General features: G+C 39.5%; 1 protein-coding gene across 1 annotated transcript in view; it reads right to left on the bottom strand.

Moving 5' to 3' along the window:
• Positions 1–1947: 1947 nt before the first annotated feature.
• Positions 1948–21724, bottom strand: part of LOC134222332 (uncharacterized) — a 58307-nt gene continuing 38530 nt past the window's right edge. Inside the window, exon 5 of the mRNA XM_062701482.1 lies at positions 1948–2408. Coding sequence (XP_062557466.1) covers positions 1948–2408 — 461 coding nt within the window. The remainder of the gene's footprint in view (positions 2409–21724) is intronic.

Consider the following 21724-nt stretch of genomic DNA (forward strand, 5'->3'; position numbering starts at 1 on the left):
TCCTGTCCAGCAGGTTCCCTGCAGAGCTGCGTCATTTTGCTAATTATTTGTTACGAGGGGCAGACACTTACCCTGCGTTGTAAATGCACCTTTTGTTGGTGCTGTCGGCGACGGCCACTCGACTATGTATTTTCGGCTGAGACCGCTGCTATCGGCAGCATTGTAGCGACAGAAGTGCTTCTGTCGGCGGCGACCACTTACCACTGCTGCTGGTCGACCACGCCACTGCTGACCAATGAGCTATCGGTGCCATAGTTGAGGTTAGAGGATCTGCAGCTATCACCCCGCCCCGTTGACCACCATCGATGCGATGATTTTCTGTTAAAACTGCTACCTCCGTACTGCTGTGGCCGCTCTGCGTGAAATCCTTTTCGAACTGAGAATTAAGTCCAAACCCACAATTTTGATGTCTGTGCTTGCTATGCATGTACAGGAGTGTTTGGTTTACCTAGTTCTAAACTTTTTAACAATTATCGATAATAAATAGTTAAAAATCTTTAATTTCAGAACAATACAAAGAAGAGTTGATTCTCCATTGATCGAATGGCAATAAAATTGAAAAACCCATCGAAGAATCGCTGAGATCTCTACGTTTAGGTCTATCATATTTTCGTGACGGTCACCGATTTTCGCAATCACAAAGTGTGCCCCATTATAGAAAACATAGGCGTATTCCTTCGTAAAAGAAGCAAACTTCATGTTCATAACAAAGGTGGGACTACGTGAGCGATCTAGGACCAAAAGTATGTTATCGCATACCCCGACTTGGTTTTGATCTGAAGAATAATACTTGAATGAGTGAATCTTGAAATGAGTACCATACCAATTATTGTCTTTATCAAAGATAGGTTTGGAATAATTTTCTTGTCCTCTTGTACCATGGTACAAGTACCACAGGTGTGTCTTTAGTATAACTGTAGATCGATGCGCAGATTATACAAAATACAGATTTGAAGCATTGTCTATTTGTTTAACATTATTTTTCAGCGCTCACCCGAATACTCAATGAGAGAGCAAAACCATCCATAGAAGAAAGCTACATTGTAAATCCAAAACCTGTTACGTCAAACCGATGATATCAATTATCATCATTTTTCATATTCATTATCTCCCGAAAAATGTAATGCGATATCAATCGCACATGATCAATCAATGTTGTATCGTTTCTTACCGGTATTAATTTCTCACGATTCCCCAGTTTGGAGCTTTTGTCGCGTTTGTGAATGGAAAACGACTTCATTTTTGTTCGTTATTCAATATGCACAAGTGGTCCTATTTTCGGCTCCAATATTCATAAAAGCACACAGGTCCATGAACATGGTGGAGTTTCAAGAACCTGCTCGTCCAGGTTGAAAGTGAATTCATAGCTCAGCACCGTGAGGTGGCAACAATAGATGTGTCATAGAGGAACGACCAGCAGGGGGGAAAAGCGATAAAGCCCCGTTCCATTGCATAGGAAGCAATCTAATTTCATGACTGATCAATCAATCGTGCGTACGACATACAGTCAGTTTGCCTTTTACGAGCCCAAACCGTATCTTCCACGCCGACGCACAGTGTCCGAGGGACGTATAAAACCAAAAGCAGAACGTGCGGAAGGCGGTGGTGCGGCATCAGCTGTTTCTCAGAACTGGCAGTAACACGACACTTTCATTTGTCATAATATATCTCTGACATGGGGTCAAGCGCAGTTACTGCAAAATCGATTAGTCGATTAGTTATCGATTGGTGTGATGATCTAAGCTGCAGCATGGTCTTGGCAGAATTGTTATTTGGTAACCCATAAATCGCAAACAATGTTAACGTTCATTTTTTATTATCAACAGAAAAAAACGTAGACAAATCGATAGCATATCGAACATGACTTTTGTGGCTTTGACCGCCCCCCACGGACACTGTGCACCGTAACTCGGGCTGTCACATGCCGAAACGAACGTGGTTTCCTTTTCACGCATCGTATAATGGTGATGTGATGTCATGGTGATTAGGCCGATAGCCATGTAACTTTGGCGCGCGAGCGTGAAGGTTTTTAAGCCACCCTGGCCGCATCAATTGAAATGCTCGCCGGCCAATTGGGGGAGTCTCTTTTCGGGCACCTCCAAGCCGGTCCTGCATATCGATTTTCACCCCAAAGCCCACGGCACCGAGAGTTGTACCAATTGGTCCGGATCGGTTGGTCGGTCGGTCGGTCGAACCGCATTCGGTGGTGGTGTCGGTGATGTCTCCAGCAATAAGAGACTGGTGACACAATTTCCGAGATTTTGCGGTTGGCCGCCAACGACCACTCGGCCTGGTTGGTTGGTTGGGCTGCAGGGCCGACTGCGGCCGATGCTGGCAAACCGCGTGGAAACAATGAAATTCGTGGAAACAGCTTCGATTGGAACTCGAGCTGGAGCTAATTTCCAGCACTGTGAATTTAGAAATTGGATTGGACACAACAGTGCGGATGAACTAATATGATTAAAGCGTGCACCTGAGGAGAGTTTGTGGTCTAATATGGGGCAGTGACTGAATCGAGTTGGAATGAATTTCAATTGATGTTCCACCTGCCATTGTAATTCCCGTTAACAGAAGAAGTACGGTGAAAATGGACGGGCAGTGCATGGAAAGCTATTGAAAATGCTGTTGCATTGATATTTGAATCAGAGGGAAACTTTCATACACAATTGCTAAATATTTTATTGTTACGCTCAAAACATTTGGCCACCACCATTTGACACACCATGCCTAGATGTACCGGAAACCGTAGAAAGTAAATCAAATTCAGGCAGTGTGGAATCATAATGAAATTTATTTTACGATATGAACTAATGAAAAAGAAATGTTTGAGAAATAGCAACAAAATAACATTTGGAGCGCACAGTTACTTTAAGATTTTAAGCTGATGAGTTTTGAACAAGTGATTGCCAGAAGCCAAGCTGTCTGGTTAGATTGTTTCGTATAGACTTTTTAAGTTTGATTTAGTGAAATGATAATTTTTTATTCATGTTTAGGAACACGATATTAAGCTACCGAACTTGAAAAAGGCGTCAGTTTCGTTTTAGTTTCTTCTATTCCGAAAGATTCTCTTAATCGAAATCGAATCTGTCTATACCGACTAGACTGTCAAACGGTCGTCAAGGGTAAAACAATGTCGTTAATTCAACATTTTCGTTGCAGTAAGGCTTCCAAAGGTTCATCAGAAAATTGCTTGAAAATTTGCTGAATTTTAGTGAGTTCAAGACTTGCTTCGGACATGGACACTTACATATTCTAGACTGGGAGTATTTGTGATAGCTATATAGAGCCCATTGATTTTAGCGAAGGGTGACTCGACCTATGGAAACTTATCACTCGGGGTCTCAAAGGCATTTTCGCCTCTGTGTTGAAGATGTGAAGTTCATGATAGAGGGAAGATCTAATCATGAGAAGGCGTTGAAGTACCTGAACGCAAAGCGGTGTTAGTACTACACGTACAGCGAACAAAAGCCATCCGACATTACAAATTTGCAAGGTAAGGGCGCTCCCCAATACGCCACCGTATGGGCTGCGCATCCTTCGACTGACGAGGGTTTGGTAGAGGGACTGGGAATCGAACCCATGACCATACGCTTGTAAGGCGAACGTGTAGCCAACTACGCTACGGGACCCTCCTGGTTCGACTACCTTAAAGAACATCAAGATGGTATAGTTTATGAACAGCACCGTCATATAATGGACCAAGTACAAACCGATACAGCTTGACGTCTGTCTCCGGTTAGCCCACGGAGCTCAGAAGTGGAAGGGTGCCTCCCCAAGTCGCAAGTCAAGCCACATTAGGTCAGGTCCATCCAAAAGCGGATGGCCACTGCTCCCTTACCTTGGATTCTGTCAGCAATATGTTAAGCGCCCTTCTTTTCCGGAGGATTCCGCTCCCCTCGACAGGCTGGAGCAGCTGGCTCCGTGAGCCCTGACATCGTGAGCCCTGACATCGTGAGCCCTGACTGCCTGGGGCCCACGAAAGAACTGACACCTTCATGACGGGGAGGGGTCGATTGGCCGAAACTCATTCGGCTGAATTCCATTTTGCCGTATGCTGCTTGGTCGAATAACACGTTAGACAGTGAATGCGAAAAGTGTGAAAAGTTTATTTGTCTTTTTTATTTGTTAAATCAGGGTAGGGCCGTTTGGCGAATGCGATTTGGCTGAAGGCCGAAAGTTGTTTGGCCGAATAGTCGACTAGACGAATTGAACGTTTAGCCGAAACGGTGATTAGGTCGGAAACCGTTTGGCCGAAAATGTAAATTGGCTGAAAGCGACATACGATCGAAAGGAACATACGGCTGAACTGGTCATTTGACTAAGGGTATGCGATAAGACAATTTTTCCTAACGAAACGAAACGAAATTTAAAATGTATGAAACGAATCGAAACAAAATATATATTAACTTTCGAGACTTCGAAACGATACGAAATCAACGTCCATTTAATTCGAAATTTTTCGAAACGAAACGAAATTTTATTTAAAAAAAAAAAGACAGGGTCACCGTCTTCGACCAGAGGTCGCACAGACTGAACACTCAACATCTAATCTAGCATTAGACAACGGACAGGACATTTACACAACACCCAGTGGACCAGTGGAGAACTTTTCGCTTTACGAAAAGTTTTCTCCTTACCGGGGCGGGAATCGAACCCACACTCCACAGCACATGCGTCTAGATGATTGACGTCGCTAACCGCACGGCCACGAAGCCCACGTTGATTCTTTATTGAATTGATTTTACATTATGCACGCAATTCTGATTTTATTTTCTCAAAGTCAAATAAATGCTTTGCGACCAATAGAATTATAGTAACAGAAAAGGCAGAGCTTGCTTACTAGTCATTGAGTGTGCTTACTATAGACACTACAGGTTCCATAGACGAGCTGAGGCGAAGGCGAGTGTAGCCAAACAACTGTCAGTTAGTGTAGCCAGAAGATGTTCAATTTTGATACACATAGTTAAGTTTGCCATTTGAGATATTGCGAAAAAAGATTCGACTGCCGGTGGGACTTGATCCCACACTATTCCATTAGGTACATAGAACGTGTTACCAATTATACAACAGCTGCCTTGCGAGAAATTGTTCCATAACCAGCTAATAACGATGGGATATCAGTCAATTCCCCATATCCATCGAATCTGCTTTGACAATAAAAAAGTAAAAATCTGACTTCCCTCACAAGTCATTAATCAAGAAAAATATAGTCTTATATACATATAACTTGTCGAACCAAGCTATTGTCTGTTTGTCCTTGTAGATGTGTTTGTTCATATGGGGCATGCAAAAATTGTTGTCAAATTTTCATCTTCAACCGACTTCAATTGAGTGCAAGAAACAGCTACTATGGCCAATATGAGCCAGTCACGCCCTTACAGTCAATTTAGGATTAGGAGAGGAAAATTAGTTTGATACTCATTATTATAATATTATATATAGGAAGTCTCTGCATCTCCGTGAGCGCCACAGGAAAGGAATCTTTGGTTTGTTGAAAAGGTAGTTCATGTGAAGCCACCTTGGTAAGCGACTAAATATTTATTGTAAACGAAGTTATTTTGAAAACTCGAAGACGAAAACCGTGTTTCAAATCAATCCAATGCAAAATCATGTGTTTCATTTAATGTTTTCTGTATGGCCGCGCTTAAACCTGGTTTGAGGCATAAGAGATGAAGAAGTTGGCCTTTAATAGAAAAGAGGTGCTCTATAAATACTTCACAAGGGCCTCAAGAATCCACGCCACGACATTGCCTCTTTGCTAAGGTTGTACTGATCTGATTCATATCTGATTACATTAACATTCTGAGCCTGACGTCTTAAATATTGAGTCGGATCACTTTTGAAAAAAAATGGGATAGAATAATTAAAGATATTTTTCATTTTCTGTTGGAGATATCTAACAAAACACCGAAGACATTTCTAGAAGAAAACTAAATACGTGTTTGTCGACTCAAAATGGGATTATGTAATAGGCGTTAATTGAAAAATTTGTATAACATAAAGTTTTGAAAATAGCTTAAGCGGGCTTGGTAGTCATATGGCTACTGCTTCTGCCTCATACGCAGGAGGTCGTGGGTTCAATCCCAGGTCCGTTCCATTCTCCTACTTTGTATCTTTCTCTTTATTTCTCATGTTCTAGCAATCGCTAGAACTGGAAATGGACTTCCATACCGTTTCCATTACTATTGCTATACCTTCAACAAATTCCAACAAATTCCGCATGAACTCGTGGCAAGTGCAGAGTTATATTCGACTTGCAGTGGGCGAGTGATTGCATCATCATTTCCTCCCCCTTCCCTACATTGACTTGCATTCTGACGTGGCAGGCGCCAGTATGACCTAACAAATGAGATCACCAGTACTTGTACATTGAAGATGTGTGCTAGTCCCAAGCAAACATCTGTTGGTTCCCTGTGCAAGAACAGCTGATCTGGTTATAATGGAGTAGCAACTACGAGCAGCCAATCAAGCTCAAGCTCAAGCTCATAAAGTTTTGAAAACAGCTTTATGATTTTGTTCAGCGGCGCAGCCAACATTTTTTATAATACGCGACTGTACGAGACAGTATGGTCCAAGTCTAAATTTGTTTCGAAATTCCGCGGAATTCCGTTAAATTTCGTTATAAGCGAAATTTTTGTAATTTTACGAAACGAAACGAAATCAAGAAATCTGATTTCGCCATGCTTAAATTCCGCGAAATTCCGTAGAATTTCGTTTCGAACCACCTGAAACAAAATTTTTCGAAATACCGCATATGCTTACATTTGACCAAAGGGGTTGTTTGGCTGAATAGGTCATTCAGCAGAAAATGCTGTTTGGCCGAAAATTTCGTTTGGCCTAACCGGTCATTTGGCCGACAAAGTTATCTAGCTGAAAATGTCATTTGCCCAAAAATGTTTATTAGAAATTACCATTTGGCCGAACGAATCATATGGTCAAAATTTCATGTTGTTTGGCCGAACAAGTCATTGACCGAAATAGACGTTTGGCCGAAAATGTCATTTGGTCGAACGGACAGTGAATGTGAAGAGTATGAAATGTTTATTTGTCTTTTTGCCTTTCTCGTACAACAAAGATGTACCGAAGGCCCGGAGACCCGTAGTGTTATATACCGATCAACTCAGCTCGACGAACTGAGGTGATGTCTGTATGTGTGTATGTGTACAAATTTTGTAGACACACTTTATGAAACTTAGCATTAGCCGATTTACTCGCAACAAGTTGCATTCGATGGGGAATGTGGTCCCAATGTTTGCTATTGAAAATTGGCTCGATTGGACATTGCATTTCGGAATTATTGAAAAATTATTGTTTTTTTGCGAGGAAAAAAAATTCAAAAACCGAAAAAAAAAGTTTTTCCGAAAATGGTGGCAATGCATTTTAACTAACGCAAAAACATTCAAAATGATCGAAAAAATGTGATTAATTCTCCTAGAGAGCTTTTTTGACCTTTCTGATGTGATTTTTTTCAATATATTTTATAATGCACGGGAAAGACATCATCACTGCTAGGTGGATTAATCTGGGTTTTTATTTGTTAAATCGAGGATGGGCCGTTTGGCGAATGCCATTTGGCTGAAGACCGAAAGTTGTTTAGCCGAATATATCATTTGGCCGAATAGACCACTAGGCCGAAAGTCATTTGGTCGAAAGGGTCATATAGCCGAAAAAGGTCATTTGGACGAATAGGCTTTTGGCCGAAAATGTCCTTTAACCGAATAGCCATTTGACCGAGAAGGTCATTTGGCCGAATAGGTCATTTGGCCGAAAGGGTCATTTAACCGAAGAGCCATTTGGCTGAATAGGTCATTTGGCCGAATATGTCATTTGGCTGAATAGGTCCTTCGGCCGAATAGGTCATTTGACCGAATAGGTCATTTTGCCGGAAAGGTCATTCGTCTGAATGTGTTATTTCACGTCTCACATTTCACTTCTCACTGTGTAAGGTGAGAAATAAGAAGTTAGTAGTGATGAGTGAGAAGAGAGGCGTCTTCCATCTCACTTTGCTCTTCTCACTTCACGCAGTGAGACGTCTCACTACTCTCTTCTCACTCCTCGTTTTACACATCTCACTGTGAAAAGTGAGAAGTCTCACTTCTCACTCCTCTTTTCTCACTCAAGTGAGTAGTGCGAAGTGGATAGGGAGACAGCTCACTACTCACTTCGGTCTTCTCACTTTTTACTGTGATAAGTGGGAAATAAGTAGTGAGACATCTCACTTTTCACAACACATTTCTCACTTTTTAAATGACCTATGCGGTCAAATGACCTGTTTGGCCAAATGACCTGTTCTGCAATATGACCTATTCGGCCTAGTGACCAATTCGGCCAAGTGACCAATTCGGCCAAATTACCTATTCGCCCAAATTACCTGTTCGGCCAAATGACCAATAATATCAAGTTGTTGCAACAATTTTCAATTGACTTGTGTTGCTCGGGATATGTCCTATTAGGCCAAATGTTCTATTCGACCATATGTCCTTTTCGGCTAAATGTCCTATTCGGCCAAATGTCCTGTTCAGCCAAATGACCTAATCGGCAAAATCAAGACAAAATTTTCAAAAGGACTTATCTGCTTTTGTAAACAAAGATTCAAACGACGATTTGACGAATCTGATAGCTCTCCCACGCAAACTAACACCATCAATAGGTAGGTGAAGGTTTCCGCTACCTGTTGATGGTGTTGGTTTGCGTGGGAGGGCTATCAGATTCGTCAAATCGTCGTTTGAATCTTTGTTTACAAAAGTAGATAACCCGAGTAGCACAAGTCAGACAAAAATGGTTGCAGTAACTTTATTGTGACTGAATCCGGTCACATATGAGTTACAGCAACCTATGTGGAACTTCTGTGCTGCTAGGGAAGTCGTTTTGAAAATTTTGTCTTGAAATGTCTTATTCGGCCAAATGGCCTTTTAGCATAGCATAGCATATGTGATTGTACAAATCGTGGGTGGCTATACAATGCTCAATTCAAGCTCCATCTGGAATAAGGGCGAATGTCGCAAGAGAGGACTCTCCCCGTCGACCTCCCCTCCCCTAAACAAAAGTGACAAGAAGCAGATCTCTCTGCGGTTTATCACCTCAGAACGAAAGAAAACAATGCGAACTTGCATTCTGAGGTGATAAACCGCAAAGAAATTCCCTGCCTGTCACCTCCATTCGAATGAGGGGAAGTCGACGAAGAGAACCCTCTCCCGCGACACCCGCCCCCTTACCAGACAGAGCTTGAATTGAGCAATCTACTGTATATTGTCGCAAATTGGTACTTGGGATTAGTACCTTTTCCTATACAGTAGCAGTTGTATACCTGGCCACGTCCTTACAATCACGGAAGGAAGGGAAGGAATGTTAGTTCAACATCTACTAGTGAAGATGCAGGGAACCCATACTACCTTCAGAGATGTCTCGGGAAGGAAAATTTGTGTTAGTGGGAAAGGTGAATAATAGGGAGCTCTATTCGACAATATAGAGCGTTTGTCAATAACAGTATATGCTGTGAAAATAATAAAATATATTCATCAATTTACTTACGAACCGTCCTAAGGGAAAAACAAAACAAAACACAAAATTTCGGCAAATCGCGCGATCGTTCTGCCGTCCGAAACAAGAGCCAACACGCACTGAACACACCTTCCTTTAGCTTTTGTAAAGACATAAATTTGATTTGACTTTCATATTCTACGGAATCTACGTGTTCTTTACATTTCTAAACTGTCTTTCAGAAGGAGAATATTATTTAAACCTAAACACTTCCGAACTGAAAGCTGTTATAAAAACTTCCTTTTTATGTCACGGTTGAACAAAATTGTTCAATCACGCCTTTTCAGTTTGAATTCTTACACAGCTTTTCGAGTGGAATTTGTTCTGGATATTGCACTCTTCGCCCTATATAGATCCTACTTCAATGCAAGCTGAACTATTTTGCACCGACATGCATTTGTTGATGATGATGTTCTACACTATAGTTCGGGGGCCAGAAATTGCCACAATAAAAAATCAGAACACACACCGCACGGGTGGCCACTAAATAGCGGAAATGAAAAGAATTGCTCGGGACGACAAAGAAGTATAGTTCAAATCTGATATACGTTATATAAAGAGTTGGCCTTAGTCTTAAAACTTAGATTATTAAATAATAGCATATGGTCCGTGGTCCGCCGTGCGGCGTACTTTAATCTTGCAAGTATCACATGGCCATTGGACGGCGGCTATTTCCGGATGATGCTTCTGATTCTATTGATGAGTTGCTTCGTGTCTTTGGTCTTCTAATCACCTTTGAATACATGGTACTTTGGTCTACTTGCAATCCCTTAACAGTTTTCGAAACATTTTCACGTTCAAAATTGTGCACCGTGTACTTTTCTCCACATCTTTGTTCGCTTGGAAAAAATGTACAATGCGGCGCGCGTACTTCCTGATTTGTCGGCATATTTGAAACAACTGAACATGTTGGAGTAAAAGTGTGTGGGCGACAATTTTCTGAATGTTCTAAGGAATCATTTACATAAGAAAATATTTCTCTGAATGCATTGATGTTCTTATAGAAAGGTATTGAAGTACACTCAACCCTCTCTTTACGTCGGGACGTAAACCGAATGTGACGTAAAAAGAATTTTTGCTAAAATTTCTAGTATTGCATTTAATTTAATGGTCGTTGGATACTTTTAAATACATTCATTTCCTTCTTACATGAGGTATTGTAAGTTCTCTCCAAATCCAAGCATATGAGATGTTTCAAATTGTCCTAGAGTTTGAATCAAATGGTCTACCGAATCAAACAAAGCTTCCACGATATCCCCAGCCGCGATGTCAACCCAATATTATCTTCTGAATCTTTCACTTACGTCGCAAATAAAGTCATATGATGAGATGTTGTAAGATCTCTAAATTGTCCTGGAGTTTGAATCAAATTGTCTACCAAATCTACTAAAGCTTGCATGATGTCCTCAGCCACGGTATCATGCCCTCCGAGTATTTGACTTGTCTCAAGCCCAGGTATATGAGATGTTTTAAGATCTCCAAATTGTTCTGGAGTTTTAATCAAAAGTAACCAGCCTCGGTGTCATCCGAATTTTGTCCTCTGATTATTTGTCTTTCACTTGCGTCTTCAATTCTTGCATGTATGAAGTTGTGAGATCTCCAAATTGTCCTGTAGTTCAAACCACATGGTTACCGAATCAATTCCGCGATGTCCCCAGTCGCAGTTTCAACCCAATTTTGTCTTCTGAGTAATGGTCTTTCACTAACGTCTCAAACACAGGCATATGAGATGTTATAAAATCTCCAAATTGTTTTGAAGTTTAAATCAAATGGTCTTATGAATCAACCAAGGCTTCCATCGTGCCCCCAGCCGCAGTTTAAACCCAATTATGTCCTCCGAGTATTTTCCTTTCACTTTCGTCTCAAATCCAGGCATATGAGATGTTTTAAGATCTGCAAATTGTCCTGGAGTTTGAATCAAATAGTCTACCGAATCAAACAAGGCTTTCACGATGTCCCCAGCCGCGGTGGGTTGACACCGCCTTGTTGTGTCTTCTGAGTATTAGTCTTTAACTTACGTCTCAAATTTTAGCGTGTGAGATGTTGTAAGATCTCCAAATTGTACAGGAGTTTGAATCCAACAGCCTTTTGGTTACGCGTGTTGATTTTAAGGATTATATTTCAGGGATGGATGATATTCATGGCTGATCTGCAATGGAACAATAGTTGAATCCGTATTCACTTTGGCTCTATGGATCAAAAAATGGCATGGCCAAATTCATATGTGAAAGGATTTAGTCACAATCAAATTGCTACAACCAATTTTGTCTGACTTGTGCTGCTCGGGTTGTTACTGCGACTGGGGACATCATGATGACCTTGGTTGATTTGGCAGACCATTTAATTCAAACTATAGTGCAATTTGGAGATCTAAGAACATCTCATATACCTACATTTGAGACGCAAGCAAAAGACAAATACTTGGAAGACATAATTGGGTTGATACCGTGGTTGGGGACATCATGGAAGCCTTGGTTGATTCGGTAGACCATTTGATTTAAACTCTAGGACAATTTGGAGATCTTAGAACATCTCATATGCCTTTGAGACCCAAGCGAAAGACAAATACTCGAAGGTTGGAACTCGAAGGACATAAGTGGGCTGATATCATGGCAGCGAAACTCATGGAGGCCTTGGTTGATTCAGCAAACCATTTGATTCAAACTCAAGGGTAATTTGGAGACCTTAGAACAACTCATATGCCTGGAATTGAGACGCGAGCGAAAGACAAATACTTGGAGAAGATAATTGGGTGGTTACCGTGGCTGGGGACAACATGGAAGACTTGGTTGATTCGGTAGACCATTTAATTCAAACTACAGAACAATTTGGAGACCTTACAACACATGCCTGGATTTAAGACGAAAGTAAAAGACAAATACTTGGAGGACATAATTGGGTTGTTACCGTGGCTTGAGACATCAAAAAAGACTTGGTTGATTCGGTAGACCATTTGAATCAAACTCCAGGACAATTTGGAGATCTTAGAACAACTCATATGCCTACATTTGAGACGCAAGTGGAAGACAAATACTTGGAGGACATATTTGGGATAAAACCGCGGCTGAGGAGTCTAAGGAATTCTCGGATGGCCTGGAAAGGAACGGCTGCTTAAGACATATTTAGTTTGGTTGAATAGATCACATAGCGCATCAATTATTTTTCAAAACAGATAAGAATCCTTTGGTTACAAGCGTAAACCTCAAGACCCATATTCTAGGGAATTCTTGGATGACCTCCCAAATAACAATTACAAGACTTCTTTGATTTATTTAAGTGTTATAAAGGTTTTATAAGAGCTGTGTCCAAAGCAGCAAGATTAGCTTCTATTGTGCACTTGTAGCTGTCTTCAAAACCATTATAAATTTTGTAATAAATCCTCAAATGTCAAACACTTTTTAAACTTATTACTGGTCATGTGGCCAGTCTTGAAAAGTCTCATAAAACCAATTTTGAGAACTGCTATAAGGCCGAATATTTTGGTCTCTATTTTATCTTACAAATTACCTCTTCGTGGTTTTTAATCGATTTATAATGGCATTGCAAAAGATGTTTATATCAAAATGTATGAGCTATGGGTAAACAGATGACATTAAATACATATTTTCAATCATATTGTTTCTAATTTTTTATGAGATCATGTCTAACGTGAAGAAAGGTGATATGGACTATATGTTTGAAAAATGTGTCTTTTCGACCATCTTACGGCAATTTCTATTCCATTGAATGGTGCTAAAGCAACAATTAGATTTTATACTGTTACTTCTGACCAAATACATTTTATTAAAATTTATCGTAAGTCATACTTCTCCAAAATTATTGCTTTCGAATGAATTCGATTCATTCTAAAAATTACCTCATTTGATTTGACAAGAAAATGCGTACATAGCATTTAACCGAAAACAAGAATGTGAATGAAATTGAACATGAAATATTATGAACCTTGTTCTAATAAAAAAAAAAATAAAATGTTGATGTCATACTGATCCTGCATAGCATAAGCATCACATCCCATATTTGGCATATTTTTGCTAAAGCATTTGTATATATCATAGCTATAAGTACTTATAAAGTATATTCAAACAAATTTCAATTTAAAGATTTCGTAGACCTCACCGCCGGTTAACGACCCCGAAAACTTGTAACATAGTCTGCTATTAAGTATCACTGTATTACGGAAGCTAATTTTCGACTTATGTTGTGCAACAATTAATTTTGCCCATCAGTTTATTCGAAGGCTACCCATAGTGCAATAACAGCCATGTTGATAACTTAAAATATTGTTCATATCTGTAAAAATATTTTGCAAAAATCGCTTACAAATGTAATTACCATCGCTTTCAACAATGTGTTTAATAATTTAGATAATCAGCAATATCACGAATTATTCAACTGACCAAAGAAAAAAACATAATGATTCTATATTTTCTGTTATTTGATTACCGTAAATAAGAATATTTTTACGGCGCGCCAAAATATTATGCTTTTCTTACCTGTTTTCACTAGAAATTCAAGCGCGCACTTAAGTTTGATGCCCGCGAACGAATTCTGGTGCATTCATTTTTTCGATGAATTGTTTCACTTTCATGTCCATAGCTGTGTGTTTTATTTTTTTCATTTATCCATTTCGATAATTTCCTTTTTCCTTCAAAACAATAACAGCTGGCTCCACGGAAAAAAAGAAGTTCACTTTTTTGACAGCGGTTTTATGGTAGTCTTATTATCAGGCTTGAATTTGTTTTAAAGACGTTCTCAAGAGTGGGCCACTTGGTCAACTTACTCTTGTAGTGATCTTCAAGACGTTATCATGTAGATCTTAGTTTTAATGATAGTTTTGAAAATTTACTTTCCAGAACTGCTAATAGAGTATGATAAAACTCAAAATGTTACTTGGGCTGGAACGGAATTTGGCTTAATATATCAAATAGGGCATGAACCATTTTTCAAAAGAGATAAATGCTCTTTCGTTACGCTTGTAGACCTCAGGCCCTCGGTTACGCATGTAAACTCCAGGAAATTCTTGGATGACCTGGAATGGAACAATTGTTGAAGGCAAATGATGGATATCCAAAGCATCTACTTTGTTCATTGCCTTCTTATAGGCTTACTTTTGGATATTACCCTTTTGTTACCGACAAAAAAAAACACCCTTACGTTACCGACAGGGTACCCGGGTACCCACGGACTTAAAATGATCATAACATTGTCAGTTTTTCACCGATTTTGACGATTTTGGTTGCTACGGATTCAGGAACTTACCCGCTGCTCGATACATGTTACATAGAACCGATTCGGATTACCTGGTTACCGGAATTCCGGATTAACTGGGCCAAGTGGCAAAGTATGTATAAATTGAAGATATTTATTCAACCAAATGGAGATTCTTGCGTCATGACTCATAAACTTCGTTGGAAATTTAAAAAATATAACTTAACTACGTTACAGGACCATCCTATGATTAAATCCCGGAACGGTTATTCCGTTATTATGAAATTGTTTCGGAAGCGTGATTTGATAAGTATTTGGACCATAGGATGGTTTGACAACAACGAGAAGCCTTGGCAATATGGGTATCAACATTCATGAAATTGTTTCGGAAGCATGATCTGATAAATAATTGGACCATAGGATGGTTTGACAATGGACTGGTCATCCTGGAACAAGTTCTCGTGGAGCCTAAAGTGGCCACAAACTTATTCTGAAGAAACCCTGGCAATATAGGTATCACAGTTCATGAAACTGTTCCGGAAGCATGATCTGATGAGTAATTGGACCATAGGGTGGTTTGACAATGGATGGGTATCAAAATTCATGAAATTGTCTCGGAAGCATGATCTCTTGGGTTATTAGGCCATAGGATGGTTTGACAACGGACCGGTCATTCTCAAACAGATTTCCGTGGGGCCCCTCATTTAGAAGAAACTATGACTATCTTCTTTTTCCATTATTTCTTGCAAAAAGACTTAAAAAATCTTGACAGGTACTCAGAAATGATTTATAATAAACCACAGGCGCTGTAAGTTATTTCATAAAGATCATTGTTGTTTGCTGAATAATTTACAAAAATAAAAAGAACGACTAAAATTTCTTTCATTTCACTTTTCACTTTTCTCTTTCCACTTTTCACTTTCCACTTCCACTGCTCACTTCTCACTATTCATTCCTCACTTGTCATTCAACCTAATAACCATTCGGCCTAATGACCCAGCATCAGTCCCATCTTATTGGAAAAACATGTTTCCGAAAATATTCCAAGAATTTTGATGCCAGGGTGTCTTCTAAATGAGTTTGTGGCCACTAAAGGCCTTTCGGGAACTTGTTCCAGGATGACTGTTCCAGTTGATATCCATCCTATGGTTTCAACTTTATGGATAATATATTTCCGAAACAATTCCAAGAATGTTGATACCCACATTGCCAGGGTTTCTTCTAAATGAGTTTGAGGCCACTTTAGGCCCTCCGGGAACCTGTTCTAAGATGACCGTTCTGGTTGATATTCATCCTATGATTTCAACTATCTAGAAAACATGTTTCCGGAACAATTCCAAGAATTTTGATACCCATATTGCCAGGGTTTTTTCTAAATAAATTTGTGGCCACTTCAGGCCCTCCGGGAACCTGTTCCAGAATGACCGTTCCGATTGGTATCCATCATATGGTCTTAACTACATGGAAAACATGTTTCCGGAACAATTTCAATAATTTAGCCAGAGTTTCTTCTAAATGAATGTGTGGTCACTTTAGGCCCTCCGGGAAACTTTTCCAAAATGACCGTTCCGGTTGATATCCATCCTATGGTCTCAACTATATGAATTACATATTTCTGAAACAATTTCAAGAATTTTGATACCCATATTGCCAAAGTTTCTTTAGAATGAAGTTGCGGCCACCATAGGGCCTACGGGAACCTATTCCGGGATGTCCGTTCTGAGTCCATATGATCAGATAGTCCTAATACGTTGGGAAGTCATAATCCTCGTTTTTTCTACGAGATTGGTAACTCAGGATACAAGAAATCATCATTTGAATTCTATAAGATCAACTTCTCCATTTTTGAGACATGGTCTAGCAAATCCGGAACTCCGGTAACCAGGTGATCCGGATCGGTTCTATGTGACATGGATCGGATAGAGGATGAATTTCTTAATCCATAGCAAACGGAATCGTCCAAATCGGTTGAAAACAGACGAAGTTATGGTCATACCAAAACGTGGGTACCCGGGTATCCTGTCGGTACGTTACGGGGTAAAAATATTCAGACGCCCCTCCCCAAGCCCCCCCTCCCTTACTGGATTTTAATTTTCATACCACCCAAACGTTAATTTTGCCGAGTTTGAAGATGTCACGGAGTTTCAAATTCCTGCTATGTTTAGAACCCTAAAAAACTTCAAAACCAAAAAGGTACCCAGGTACCATGTCGGTAACAAAAGGGTTAATAATGTTTCAAATTATTTTTACGTCACGTGCCGTAAGAAGGAGGCTGTAAAACGAAGTGACGTAAAAAAAACTGCCGTAAAAAGAGGGTTGAGTGTATTGAAATTCCCGTTTTTTAGTTACTTCCCGTTACATAACGATCCAAAAGCTCTTGAAGTTATGATAATAACGTCATTGTACAACAGTGCAAACAATAACGGACCTAGATTGCTTTCTTGTGGAGCACCAGAGGACGAAAGGAACCAGCTCGACGCTGTTGATCATATTTTCACCCTCAACTTTCTACCACATAGGTAAGACCTGAACCATTTGTACATATTTTCTGAGACACCTAGACGTTGTGAGCCATCGAGCAAGTAAAGCCTGTCCACTTTAAATTTCTAACACCCATCTTACAAGGCGATTTTTGAAAATTTTCACAAACCACTGAGACAAACAATTTACACGACAGCTGAATCCTTCTGCTTTATGTGCTGCTTTCGGCATGTTTTAAATACGCTCAAGTTGATAAAATGACAACAAATCAATTGGACATTACCTAAGTATGCGAAATTTAACGTGGACAGGCTTTAAGTACAGTACGTGTTTTAGTCGTCGCGAAAATAAAAAGAATATCTATTTGGTTCTCGGTGGCGCGATATTCAATAGTTTGCAGTAGCCATCAAGCAAGTTCTTAATTGAATGTGCTACGTATCGGACGCGGATTCGGGCGTTTAGTTTAATTTTGTGGGTTTGGATAGTAGATCGGCAGAGAATCCCCCTCAGAATTAACGCGGGATCCAAGAATTTAGTTCTGTATTGATCACGCGATTGATCGTATTTCGATTAACTAGCAAAATGGTCGCGCGATCCGAGATACTTTGTTTTGCTCTGTACTGTTCGGAGAGTAAACAAATTGATGCGCGTTTTTATTTGCATTTCATATAATCCCCTTCCATAGATCGCATCACTCATCAAAGTGAATCCAGATAAAATATCCTATACATCTAACACAATGCCATATCTCAAAACAATCGTGAAGATGATGAGGTGTTCTCCCAAATTTTAAACTTTGGAATGAAGGACGCAATTCTACCAAAAAAACTCTTCTCATTCACAGTTCAAAATTATGCCCAATGTCCGCTATGCTAAATGATCCAGACCCCCTGCAATCAATACCAGCGTACTGAGATGCCTGCGCTTGAGACACGTAGCAGACAAGGCCAGAATGGTGGACATCAGAAGTAAATGATTTTTTCCAAGAAATCAACGCTGTCCCAGTAATGTTCTGCCAATTGACCAAAATTTTATTAAGAAAATTATTTTGAGCTTTCAATGGAATGTCTTCACTTGTCATAAAACAAGTTTGTACTATCATATTTAATTTCATCACTTGATTGTAAATACGGATAAGTAAGTCGAGTCATGTACGAGACACTGAAGACGGCGTTACTGTTAAAGTCTAAATACGTATCTGTATGTACAAACAAGTGTTGGAATCAATTACACCCCTAGTCCGTGCACCCATCCAAAGGATGCCCGATTTTCGAACAACTCTGCAAAGTAACCTTGCAAAATCTATAGCCTTAGATTTCGCTATATACAAAATTGTTACATTCTTATATAATCATTGTTACAATTCTCCATATGTTTGGCTTTTTACAAAATCGTTTTTATATTAACTTTAATCTACATTTTATTTATCATGGCCATATCAACTTAAAATGAATTTCGAATAAAAATTACTCCAAATGTGCGTATTAAACAAAAATTCTCAAAATATTTGTAGTTTTGTTCATGACTGAATGAAATGCGTCAAGAATTTTGGCTGCAAGCCGACAAAATCCATCCAAAAGGTTTCATGCTATAGTTAGTAGGTATTCGGCAACCGGCACAACTCGACGACGACGACGACAACAGCAACAACGGGTAATGCCCTTAGAATGGCCCGCCTGCCCCAAACGAGCCGGAATATTAAAAGTGACAACCTGGATTTGAATGAAACTGAAAAGTATACCGAGCGAATGAAGTTTAAATTAAAATTGCTGGCGAAAAAAAAAGTTCCCTATTTTCCCAGTCGGTGCCTTTCCGGAACCAGCTTTCGCGTCCGCGTTTTCATTGTGTCTGCAGAAGTGGTCTACGCTTTTCATTTGCCTTTTGCCAGCTTCACAGCTACCTATAGGTACTTGGTTCGCTTGGCGGGGCTTGGGGCTGACGTCACTGCATGTATCTGTCAAAAGCAGGAACATCCACCACCGGCTGGTTAGCCATTCGGATGCCATTGCCATTGCAATATGGCGAGGTCGCGGGCGCGGACGCGGCGCACAGCAGGACGGAAGGTGAAGGTGGACGGATGCACGGAAAGCTTTCCAACGACAGGGCATTGGCCATGTGCTTCGTGCTGCCTGGTGGGTGAAAAATCGGTTGCACTACGAGTGAAAAGATCGCGAAAAGTACGATTTTCCTGTTAAACGTGGATGGGACCTGGAAGTACGGAGTGTGCAATGTTATTTTTTTTTGCTCTCAGAAATGAGGAATGTTTTATTATGATTATTGAAGGATTTTTCCGGTCCATTCAGAACCACGCACAAAAGCTGCATATTTTTATGGCAGATTCGGCTGAATGCAAATTAATATAAATTAGTTGGAATGGAGGGGCTGACTGACAGAAGAGGTTATTACTAAGAAGTGACCTTTTTTTCTACACAGTTCAACGCATCCTCAAGTGCGGTAATATGCAACTATTTCGAACATCAGAGCAATGGATATAAGAATGTATCACGGTAGATAACATTGAGTACTAGTTATGGACCCTTTAACGGCTGAAATTTACTTCCTCCGTTCCACTAGAGCGTGTTTCTTGATCAATTGTAGTTCAGCTACACCAGATGACAAGCATCAGGTATCATTAACGTGTTTCGCACATAAACCTACCTAAAACATACAGTTCTACTACTAAAACAAGCATTTTTAAATAATGGAGCTGGTAAACCTATTATGGCCACTTCCGAGTGCATAATACGCAACGTCAAGTTTGTTTAGGAAATCGTAACGTAAGCTTGCAGAAAATCGCCGATTTCTGTGTCTTATTCAAATAACATTATATTCTATTGTATACTGAACATGATATGGTAAATTAATTGAACATATTGAACCAATGCACATTTTTTACAGGTTGGTTGGCTTATATCTGAAAACGCCAAATTTATTCCAAATTTCAAACCGGACAAAAATCTAGGTTTCTAGTTATCGCCCAATCAGTATGATTTCTTCAATATCAAACTGTTTGAAAAGATTTTCTTGATTTTTATTATGTCATTTTAATGCGAATTCAATTTTTGCTGATGAACAATTTATTTTTCGCCATTAGCATTCAACCACCCATAAGCTATTGAGAGTTAAGAGTTTAATTCGACTTTATAAATCTAGAAGACATTGGGCTGGGTTCGCTCGCCCTGGTAAAAGAACAGTGTTTGGCATGAAGGTTTAAAAATTATTGATTTTTTTCTCTCTGTAAACCATAAAACTGATCCAAAATTATTCATCAGAAAGCTCAGTGCAGGTAAACTACCAGAATTCGAGATCAGATAGATTGTAAGAGCTGATGCTTCCCTAAGCAATACATTGGCGCCCATATTGTAAAACATCTGATTTAAAATCGAGGTGTCAAAAATCGTTGTTTGCAGACAACACGGGCCTTTTCGCCAAAGTACGAAGACTTCTTGAATTTGCTATAGGTGGCCAAAAAGTTTGAATACTTTTTTCACTTACTTGCAGAAATGGAAAATTTCCCCAAATTCTTCCAAAACTCAGTTTATAGTTTCCTCACATAAGCTGAGAACTTCTTGATTGGACCTAACATTTGGGACTTCTGTTACAAAAAATCACATTGGGGCATTCACGCCAAATGAAAGAAATATGTCTATGTCTAAGTGTCCATTATAAAAAAAAAATTAAAACTTTGTCTTGAGAATAAATTATTGACGTATAAACAAATGTTTACACCAGCCATGTTTTAAGCATATGCGGTATTTCGAAAAATTTCGTTTCAGGTGGTTCGAAACGAATTTCCGCGGAATTTCGCGGAATTTGAGCATGGCGAAATCTGATTTCTTGATTTCGTTTCGTTTCGTAAAATAAGAAAAATTTCGCTAGAAAAAACAAGCTTCTCACGAAATTTAACGAAATTCCGCGGAATTTCGAAACAAATTTTAACTTAAACCATACTTTGTATCGTCAAAAATTTTGGCTGCGCCGCTGAACTAAATCATAAAACTACTTTCAAAACTTTATGTTATATAAATTTTTCTTTTAACGCTTACTTTTTCTTCTTCAATGGTTTTACATTCAAACTGGAACTTGGCCTGCTTTTCAATGTATGTATCTTGTGTGGTAAGACAATGGATACACTATGCCCAGGGTATCGAGAAAGTTTCCAACCCGAAAACATCTCGCCATCTCCGGATTGGCAATACTACGCCTTTGCTCGCATGGCTATTTGAGATGCTTACTACATAACCCCTTTCTGAGTCGACAAATACGTATTTCTTTTTCTTCTACAAAATGTTTTCAGTATTATGTTAAAAATATCTAACAGAAAACGAAAAGTATCTTTAACTATTCTATCCTATTTGTGTAAATGTAACCAGATATGAATCAGATAAGTGGATTCCGAAGGCCCTTGTGAAGTCTTTTTTGAGCGCCACCTATTAAAGACCGATTTCTTTAACTTCGCTTAGGCCTCAAACCAGGTTTAAGCCATGGGTAAGCA

The sequence above is a fragment of the Armigeres subalbatus genome, chromosome 3, assembly GCF_024139115.2.
Source record: "Armigeres subalbatus isolate Guangzhou_Male chromosome 3, GZ_Asu_2, whole genome shotgun sequence".
NCBI lineage: Eukaryota > Metazoa > Arthropoda > Insecta > Diptera > Culicidae > Armigeres > Armigeres subalbatus.